The sequence below is a fragment of the Perca fluviatilis genome, chromosome 4 (assembly GCF_010015445.1).
Source record: "Perca fluviatilis chromosome 4, GENO_Pfluv_1.0, whole genome shotgun sequence".
Taxonomy (NCBI): Eukaryota; Metazoa; Chordata; class Actinopteri; order Perciformes; family Percidae; genus Perca; species Perca fluviatilis.
The window spans coordinates 21820738-21831982 of NC_053115.1; the positions used below are offsets into that span (position 1 = coordinate 21820738).

General features: G+C 40.3%; 1 protein-coding gene across 1 annotated transcript; it reads right to left on the reverse strand.

Moving 5' to 3' along the window:
* Positions 1-1174: 1174 nt before the first annotated feature.
* Positions 1175-10889, reverse strand: dusp7 (dual specificity phosphatase 7). Its single transcript, XM_039798393.1, has 3 exons — positions 9971-10889; positions 7966-8394; positions 1175-4785 (listed from the first exon to the last, which is right to left on the reverse strand). Exons 1-3 carry the CDS (start codon positions 10374-10376, stop codon positions 4472-4474), a joined length of 1149 nt encoding a protein of 382 aa, XP_039654327.1. The 5' UTR covers positions 10377-10889; the 3' UTR covers positions 1175-4471.
* Positions 10890-11245: the final 356 nt, after the last annotated feature.

Consider the following 11245-nt stretch of genomic DNA (forward strand, 5'->3'; position numbering starts at 1 on the left):
GGTCAATCGTATTTCCTTCAGTAGACAGAAAGGTGAAACTGCCTCGGTTAACATGCCCCTTGTTTTTATACACAGACAGATTGCATCTTTTTTAAAAACTGTTTACAGCACAATACAAAACAGCTATTCAACGTGTGTTTGAAGCTGTAACACGATGCATTGTCAAAAAAATCCCTGAAAAATTCCTCACTGAGGTAACATTTTTAAAAATCATTCACTTTTTCTTTCACTTTGTATTTAGCGCCACCACCTCTCTCTCTACTATCGTTCACTCACGTCTTTCCCTCCCGAGCACATTCTCACCGAGATGTAGCTACAAGTTTAAGGACACAGAAACGGCCGTTCCAGTGATCTGGCAAATTTACAAACAGAGAAAAAGACTTGATTTCTCTTTCATTGTTACAAAGGAAAAAACACACAAGAAAGCAGCTTGAAATCAACCATTTTCTTTGTAAATAGAAAAGCTCCGTACTGAAATATATTTCAATCCTAGGGTGCAAGTTATCAAGTAATTTTTCTTATTGTACGTGGGATAGGACTACAGAAGAGGAAAGGCCATGCAAGCATGGTAGTATTATCTTCATCTCTGATGCTATAATAGGAGAAGAACTTTTGCATATAAATTCATAGCATTTATATATATATATATATATATATATATATATATATATATATATATATATATATATATATATATATATATATATATATATATACACACTTAGGTATATGTTCATATTGAAAGGCCACAGGAATAGCATAGAGCACATCATATCAAAACAAGACGGAAAAAGACCTTGTAATTATTTAAGCTGGGTGGCGTAATTGTCTATTGTGAAACATAACAGGCATGCTGAACCACAGCTGTGGGTGTGTGAAGCAGTGCTTGTGTGCATGTGTGTTAGTGACGACTTCTTTCAGGTTGGTAATGGGCATGCCGGACCTACATTTTGGACACCCCAGGTGAAATGTTACTTCAGTCCACAAGCCATATCGAGCTGGATCTTGTATAGTTAGAATATTAGAATTAGATATAGTACAAAAGAAGAAGATTTAAAAAAAGTTGAGGTCTTGGATATACAAAATACTGCAAAAAATGTGTTTTTGATATATTGCAGAGTAACAAAGTGGACCTTGTGTGACCCGTTACGGTAAAACCATGTTTTGATTCAAATAACAGATAAACAAACGTTTAATTTTTTCTTTTTACACAATGTTTTTCTAAAGTGAGATACAAAGTATTGAACAGTCAGCATTAGAAAGACGTTAGAAAGATTATATAAGGCCAGCTAAAACCAACCCTGTTCAGATTCAACTGCTGTCCCCTCTGAAACTCAGTTCTTTGTTTCTATTATGACCATGTCCACATCACCACACTCTGAACCTGAAACCGCTGTAGTTTGCTATTAACAAAAACATTTCATATCAAACCATTCCCACTATATTTTTGTCACGGTACGGCTCTGCGATGACAGCGTAGACCACCATAGTAATAGCCTATTTTTCTTTTTTTCAAGGTGCAGTTATAAGACTACTGTCACTGGTAAATGTTATGTTATGTCCGCTGATCTCGTTCTGCTTTTCACATTTTTGTGAATGAAACTGGTAGCCTTATAAAACGTTTGAAGCGTTGATTATGCTAACAAACACAACTCAGGAATGCACACGTTCTCATGACCACGTGGCAGGTTGAAATGAGCGATTTACGACATGTTTATGGAGTTATAAGCTGAATCTGACTCGTACAAGCAAACGTCAAAGAAAAAAGTAAGATAGATTTAGGATAAGACTATGAAAATGTTCTTGCATAACGCCCAGCGTTCCAACAGACATTGCCATAAGTCTAAGGGTACATGTCCACAGTGACGGTTTTTGACGTGAGGAATCGCCACGCTTCCCAGCATTGGATGCTTACGGACTTGCCACTAGCTGTTATCAGTTTCTCAAGCAAACAAAACTTGGACGAACCCTTTTACCTGTGGGTTGTCTTCTCCTGGATTTCAAACCGGACCAACATGGCGGCTCGTTTGGAAACGTTCTCTTATTTTACGAAATTGTGTTTCTGAAAAACTTTAATGCGAGAATGAAGCTACCCAGTTCTGAATCTGTCTTCATTTTAGATCTACAGCGGTCAGTTTTAAAGATTTTCGGGAGTTTCAAGAGAAGGTGATGTGTGATGGATGCCCCTGATTTGCATAAAGTAGCGTGGACCTCAAATTTGTGCAAATGAGGAGTGGGCTACTTGATGCCCTGTCTCTCGAAACTCGCCGCAACGCAACCAGAATGCATTGCGTGGCTGCTTACAAAGACAATGAATGGGAAGCGTGGAAATGATGCTACCTGTGGACACGCATCGTAAGAGCTGCAGTGTTGCTCAACTCATAAGAGGAAACCTACATTAACTGGAAAACCACTGCAGCATTTGCACGTTTTTGGAGTCTTTCTTGTTTAGGTGCTTATGATGTGGACAGGTATTCAAAAAACTCTTTAACCACATGCTGTGTGCTGCTGTGTTCAGCAGCAACAGCAGTTAAAAAAACGGTCCTCATCATTCATCTTCCCACCTGGTAAAGCAACATCCAACTTGTAGTTATGTCTACTGTTAGAGAGCATACAGTACCACAGCATACTCAGGTATACAAAATAACATGGATCCGTTTACTATTAGATCTATCATATATATATATATATATATATATATATATATATATATATATATATGTGGACAATATATTATATTTATATCAAATCAGACTTTTCTTTGACAAAATGGGTGATCCCTTTGCAGAGAGGCCTTCCTTCTGTTTTCTCCAATGCAGTTAAGGGACGTGAAGCTATTGAAGTAGCTAAGTGCAGTCTGTAGCTGAGGCCAGTCCCAGTCCACCTTAATCCCAACACATTTTTACCTAAAAAGGGACCTAATATTGGACAACTAATTGAACAACTAGAAAAAGAAGTAAGGTAATACAAGTGTTGAGGCACTTCCTTTCCCAAGGTTGCTAAAATAAGCTGCCCAAAAAGTTGCTCAGAAATGTTAACACTGCCTAAGCATCCGTCAGAGCTGTGAGAAAGCAGTTTGGCAAAACATGGTCGGACAATATGCTGTGATAAAATAACGAAGGAAGTTCAGTAGTAAAGTTTCTAACTGAAATCAAACAACTACACTAATCAAAACAGCTGGTGGAAAAAACTGGTACTTCTCATAAGGCAACTGGTTGAATGGTCATATGGGGAAGGAAGTAGAAACTGGGAACTTGCACTTGAAAACAGTTGGCCAAATGTGAATTCTACAGTAGTATCTTCACGCATACCCAACCCCAATGCCCTAGTTCTACCCGCTGCTTGTCTTTTCCCCTAACCTGACCCTCTAACCCCTGAACTCCATCTTCTGTTCGGGGGCCAGTTCCTGCTCCCCCCCCCACTCCACTGTGCAGCTGTCGGGACTCGTCGCAGCCTGGGACTGGCCTCTCCTCTCCGCTCCTCTTCTCTGAATGTCTCTTTATCTGCCTGCTTCCAGCACCGGCTCCATGTGCCAACAAGTCAATGGCTACACCACTGTGCAAACTGCATTAGGTCATTACAAACCCAAAAGAAAAGCGAAACTTTAAAAAAAGACAACTAGGAATAACGTTCCTCTTTGTTGGAGTCGCCACACCCATTCCCCTTCTTTAATTTTACAATCTCTTAAGCCATTGTTGGATTGGATAGATAAGATTTCTATGCGTATATATTTATATAAGGTATAGATTTGTGCGTAAATGTACACACAAACATACAATAATGCATATAGACATACTGAATTTGTTAAGGATTGCCCATACATTTTCTGCTATGTACGTTAACATACATACAGTACATACAGTACAAACATACATACTTTGTTTGTGTGTGCGCGCATGTGTGTGTTAATTCCTTGGTTTGTAAAACTCTTCATTCAGTAGAGCGAGATTTCCTACAAGGAAATCCCAGATTTTCCACTTGGCACCACTCAGCTCGGCCTCGAGAGCCGAGACAGAAAGACAGAAAGGATGTTGTTGTCTCATAAGTCGAGCGCTTTAGATATTTCCTATCTTTGTATGAAGCTGTCTGTCCTGCTGCGCCTTTCGCTCAGTTTCTCAGTCAGTTATGTCTCCTCCGTTCTGTGTGAGAAGACAAGTTGATCTGGGCTCTTACCTGCCTTGATTTCAATCAACTCAAGGAGGACGCCATCGTAAACCCATCATCAGTTCTCCCTCTGGGTTAAAAAAACATCCTGTTCCCTTTTTTTTTAACTACTATGTAGTTAAAATGTGGCATCTGTGACCTCCCCTGCCCCTCCGACGCTGCTTCTTGCCCAGGCTCAGACAACGAGCCTCACGAGGCTAAAACATTCATTAAAACTGGCTGCTCCCCTCCAGTGCAGCCGCTTGTTACCTTGGTAACAACACCACCTTTATACCCCCCAAAAAAGGGACAGTCTCCCCTCTTATTTTCATGTGGACTCCAGCGTGTCCAGTTGAAACACATTGTGATTGGTAGGGGTGGTGAAGAAGAGCTGGTCGTGCGTCGGGGAAGAGTGGTTATCGCAGGGGCTGTTGAGGCCCAGCGTCCGCTCAAAGTCCAGGAGCTGGCCCATGAAGTTGAAGTTTGGGGAAATGTTCGACTTTTTCCGCTTGACGAAATCGTACGCATCGTTGAGCGACAGGTTGAGCTTCTGCATCAGGTAGGCCACCGTGACAGTCACCGAGCGGCTGATCCCGGCCAGACAGTGCACCAGGATGCCGCACTTCTTTGAGCGTGCCTCGTCTGCGGAGGAGACGGAGAAAGACGAGAAGAGGACAGCATGAGGATTAGATTAAAACCTCTGCTTCATCTTCATGTTATAAATGAGCCAGAAGGAAAAGTCTTTAAATTCTCTGAATACAATTTTACTGACAATATGAATTGTTTGTTTAAAACCAACCACTTCAAGTAGAATTGGGCAATATGGTTGAAACCAACACCATAATACATAGTTATATACAGGTCCATCTCCCATACCTACTATTTTAAGAATAAAAAAAAAAAGAGTTCAAAGAAACAACTAAAGAGGTTATTTTTTAAGACAGGCTTACAATATAAGTTCGTATATTTTCTATCATGTGAAGGGCTCATTGCATGAGTGGAAACAGATCTCAATTCCAAAATTTATACAAAATACATGTCTCCTTCAAAAACAATCCAAAGTATTGTGTAGGTTTTGTGCAAAAAATAAAATGCCATTATTTTACATGACAATTTGAGAGACATTTGAGACGTGCATTTTTATACATTTTGGAATTGAGATCTGTTTCCACTAATGCAGTGAGCCCTTCACATGAGCGATAAACACAGTATCCAGGGAGCACCTGTGGTTGAATACAAGAAAGACCCAGCTATAGCGGCTATGCTCGGTTTAATGTCATTTTATTGGGTAGTGTTTAATGGTGATTTTGCAGCTGTTTTATTTACAGTATATAGTGCAAGCATTTGTTATTTATGTTAAAAGGCTCTGAAAACCTATTTTGTCAATGAGCTTGTTACTATGAGCGATGGGATCCTACATGAACACAATCTTCTGCCAAAGTTGGGACAGTTTTGGTTTCACACAACATATTTCTGCATTTCTTTTTTCCCCCCACTGGTTTGGAGTTGGCAGGGCTCAGATGGAAAAACATGATACCACAACAGTCTTTGATCAGACCTGAGGGGTTTGAGTGTGAAACCTAATAAATAATACCTATTTTTTTTAAATAACTTTAAATGTGATTCATGCTTATTAAGGCATGACTCTTTAATGTTATAAACAATTATCACGGCTTACAACCAAGTTTCCAGGCACTTTAAAGCAGAGTTCCACAGTTCTTTATTGCATTAGACAACATTCTTCACATGTAAGACAAGAATCTATAACTCAAACAATAACATATTTAGTTAATATTTAATTACAACTAAATTAGAATCATTTGTGCAACAACAATTGATAGAACGATATTATCATAGACTTTATAAGGATATTACACATTATATAATCACGATACAACTCCACTGAAAGTCACCAACCCAGTATAACGCAGGCTTATTCCAAGTCAAAACAAGAGAGCTGAGAATTTTATCTTTCTTTCTAAACATTTTATTATATATTATTTATTAATATTTTTAATTCAGAATGACCTTTCTCAATGACAGCAGAAAGTCGTGTTTCATTCTGCTTTCTAGCTTTCAGTCTGTAGAAAAACCTGAATAAAAAAACATCTTACATTATTAACAGGCTACAACCGTCCACCTTCTATCAGTTTCCAGCCCTTGCACTTGTATCACTACAGGCCATTAGAGCCAGAGTTAAGTGCTTCTTTCCTTTCTTTCTCCTCTTTGTCTCTCTCTCTCTCTCATCCTCTCCTTTATCTCTCTCTGCCTCTCCTTACTCTCTCGGCCTGCATCTCTTGTTGTAGGATTAGGGTCAGTTGGCTCACAAGTTCAGGCTGCCAAGCGGATACCAAATCAAATTTATATGTGATGTGTGCTCACTTTCCACAACTATACAAGACTCAGAAGTCAAATAAGTAACCAGTGGTTAATCTGTTATGAACTGATCTTTACATTGTGCAGATGTGTGCAGCATTACATCACTTTATGTGTGCTTTATACATGATAACGCAAGAATTGTCCATTTATCGGGCTGTTAAAATGCCAGAAAGCAACCAATTCCTCCGTCTCCAGACATTCACACAATAATTTCAGATATTTAAGGAATCCGCAGTTTGAAACAGAACATTGCAAGGTCACATCTGGGTCCCCTTCTCAGCCCAAGCTTCTCCCCTCCCCATAATTACCCTGCTGTTACTAAAAAGACCTGATGTAACCCCTGCAAATTACAGCCAGCCAGACGGCAACATTTAACATTAGCGTGACCCAAATGTGCCATGACCTCTGGCTCTGGCATATATCACACGTCTCCCACCTAAGCTGAAACATTAGTCGTAAAAAAGAAAGATGTCGGGGGTCTGGACAATCTAAGACAAATACAAAGACTCTGTTCCTCATTCTCTGGGAATAAAGTCAGAGGAAATGAGGGAAATGACGGGAAATACTGAAAATGGGACGAGATGAGGGGCTTACATTCTTGTAAGTATTCTTTAGTATGACCCCATTATCAAAAATCTATTTCCATGTTTTATTCAAAACTTTGCTTTACATTTCTCTGATATTAAATTTATAATCAGGAATGGTAAAATACAGCCAACTCGTTGTCTAAATACAGCTCACCAAAGCAATTTTTAAGAGAATATCCAATTAATCCAGTTTTAAAATATTTCCACAAAACCTATTACATAGCAGAAAGAAGTTTCTTTTTTCACATGATATATGATTTAAATCTATGATAAATGTAGGCAAAGAGAGTAATGAAGGTTGCACTTAACAAAACTACTGTTGAAGCAATTGATTGATTAATTGACTGATTGACCATTTAAGTCATTTTTAATTTAGCATAAACTTGACTGGCTTCAATGTCAAATATGAATATGTGTCGCTTTTCTTAGTTATATGATAGTAAAGTGAATAGTTTGGGGTTTTAAACTGGCAATTTGAAGATGTCTACTTGGCCTTTGGGAGATTGTTAAGAGCATGTGTCACTATGTTCTGACTTTTATAAATTGATTTATCAATTGCTGGACAGAAATATATTCGCCAATTCTTTTGATTATCATTTTTTCAAGCAAAAACACCCCTTGTTTGCTGGTTTCAGCTTTTCAAAGTTTGCAGATTTGCTTCTTTCCTTTGTCATGTATGATGGTATGATAGTTTGGGTTTAGGACTGTTAGTCGTACAAAACAAGCAATATGAAGATGTCACCTTGGACAAATAGATAATCAAAATAATGGTTACACTGCTGTTACCAAAAAGATCTGTTGTGAAATAACACAACACACACAGAGACATAAACTGAGTAGTGTCCTCTTTACTTACCAATGAATGAAATGGCCTCGGGGAAAAACTGAGAGAGGTTCTGGCTCCAGTGATCAGAGATGGGGATCTGTTTGTACTTGAAGTCCCCTTCATGTTCGAACATGTTGGGCAGGTTGGGCGTCACGTTGAGGATGTACTTGATGTTGTACTTGCTGAGCACATCCAGGTTGGCGGAGTCTTTGGCACAGCCCAGGTAAAGGTACGGCAGGATTTGGACCGGAAACGCTGGCTGGTTGTTGGGCAGCGGGCTGCCCTCTGACTCTGTGGCACTGCCCGGCTCGCGGTCAGATTCCCCGTCTGAGCAGTCAGAGCTGATGCGGAGTCCTCCCAGACCGAGGACGGAGGCTGGTGGGGAGCTGCTGGGACACGAGCAGTCCAAATTTGTCTCGCAGTGCTCAGGGTACTCCGACTGGAACTTGTTGAAGCCCCCTGGAGGACAAGGAAAAGAACAGAATCAATATTAGGATAAAACCAAGTAAAACATTTTAATGCTATTAAAAAAAAATGTGCCCTGGTTGTGTAATACAAAATCTGCAACATGGCAACTGAATGTCAGGTCTGCATGATACAGAAGGTGGATGATGAACATGAATGACAAGAAATTAATCTTTAATTTGAAATAAAAAATAACAGATGAATACTTGTTTTAAAACATTGATTTTAAAAGATTTTTTTTTTTAAATAAATATATCATAACAAGGGTTTATAGATAAATTTAAAAAAACGAAAAAGAATTGTTTTTTGTGTCAATGCAGTTATTGCAGTCATACCATCTTTGTATGCACCACTACATTACTTATCAATGTGCCAGATAACAGAAGAATAACGTGATAATTACGTCATTTTGTCTAAGTAAACAGGCCGGACAGATGTGCTCCATTGAGAAAAGCTGAGCCCTGGGAGGAATGAGCAGCAGCTCTGCTGCTACAACACTCACTACTCAGCTCAGTGGACTTTTTGTGAATGGCAGCTCGACTTGTGACTCCAGTAAAAAAGTTCTTTGATATTTAATAAATCAAATTGGCTACATCCACATCTTAGGTGCAACCACGTTTTCAATATTGTCTACCCGTGCCTGACTATACTATCTTATATTTTACTGCTGGAGGATTATTCAGAGTGCGTCGTCGTCTCCTTGTTTCCCTGTTCATTCATGAAAAAAACGCCAGTCTCTTTTCCTGAAGGAACACAACATGGCGGGGCCATTTTTGCACCATTTAATTGAAAACATATTTGATCCAGCACTATATATTGAGACATCGTTGAACGCTTCTTTAGATCAGCCTATAATTTAAGAGAGAAGGCCATGTCCTAATGAGAATAAAAAATACAATCAATTATCTCGGCAATAAGTGAAGGACCTGTTCTGTCAAGTTCATTAGGCTACATGTATGTTACTGTGTAACATCACAGTGAGTGCAGCTTTGCGTTTTACACTGCATCAATATAATAACAGTAGCCTAATAATATGCTTTGTTACAAAACAGTCGCTGCCTCATTATAGGTCAAAAATAATAAATGAGACACCAACTTAAGTCTGTAGTCGGATGATAACAGCTGGATTTATTTTAGATGTCGCTAAATAACAATCTATTCAACAATCTGTAATAACAGTTTATACTAATACGAGTGGCTTATCAAATGTGAAAATGTTTCCCCATTCAAAATAATAACCTATATGTACCTAAGTGTTTCGGTCCAGATAGGCTACGCCACAGAGCCAGAAACAAGATAAAACACGGACACACAATAATTGAATTATCCCAGGCCAGATCAATCATAAGACTTATTGTTGTAAGCGTTCATTGTTTACAATTTGGTGAGAATGACACCTCTAGAACAGCTGCATAGCCTACCATGCCTCATTGGCACAGTCTCGTTTAATTAATTAAACAACGTACGTTTTTTTTTTTTTTTTATGAATTAAAGGAACTACAACAACAACAACAACAACAACAACAACAACACAGAAGAAGCCTTCTGGTTTAAAGCCAGCTGATCTTACCCTCCAGGTAGAAAGCCTTGCACCCGTCGTCCCGCAGTTTCTGCAGCAGCAGCCCCAGCACGGAGCTCCCCATCCCGGACTCCTGCCGCTCCGAGGTCGCCTCGTCGTAAAGAACCACCACGTCCGTCTTGCACCGCTTGACAAATTTCTCCTTGTCCTCGTTGTTGGGGATGATGGAGCGGATCGGGAGGTTGCCCTTCTTCAACCTCCGCAGCATGAGGCCCGGGATGGCCAAGTTGATGGCCGACTCGACGTGCGAGGACTCGTACATCTCATGGGCTCTGCAGTCCAGCAGCAGCAGAGAGCCGGCCCCGGACTCCAGCTCCTCCTGCAGCCACTCCACGCTCTTACTCGACATCATCAAAGTCACGATCACAGAGCCGCTCCACACATGATTAATTTTCATCAGGGAAACGTTAATCCGCCTGTCCGCTGGTGTGGCATGAAAAACAACACAGCAACAGAATAGAGGGAAAGAAGACAAATCACGGCGCTAAACTTCCCTTCCCGCGGCCGCCGCCACCACCACCACCACCACCACCGCCGCCGCTGCTGCTGGTCCTGCGGGCGCGCACACACACGCAACCAACACACACATCCAACACGCACGCACCGATGCCCCTCTGGTTGCAGCAGGAAACTTGAACATGCAGAGTTTTCTTTCCCTCCTTCCTTCAGCCCAGAAGTGGAGGTTTCATTCCAGTCCATCGACGTCCATTTGAGAGCCCGCTCTAACTTTGAGGCGCCCGCAGACCCACAAAACGGCCCAAAGATGTCTCGTTAGTGTCTGAGGGGGTGAGTTTCCGATGAGTTGCTAACACTAAAGCCCATGATTATTGCTGTTATTTGACATGCTGGCCCGTGCTGCTCCTCTGGTTTGTCATTTCCACTGGATGCGTTGAGGCACTGCGGGCTTGTCATTGAGACGAGGGAGGAGCGGAGAGATTTAAAGGTGCAGAGCTGCTAAAGATTCACACGAGCTCACACTGTTTTCACGACATACATTCATATCCATTCATTGATAGACTATAGGCTACAGTATGGCCTAACTGTGAATGAGACATGTAAATCTGCAAATGAAAGTCCAATTAAATGTGTGTTGTGTTCATAGCACATCCTTCTAGCCTTTTATTTAGTTTATAGGGAATTTCTAAATAAATGTGGGCCAATTGTAATACATTTTCATTGTTAACCTTGAATAGGCCTAATACTTAAGAATGAATGTTAATTCTTGACCCTTTTGCCTTAAATACTTTATACTATACTTACTTTATA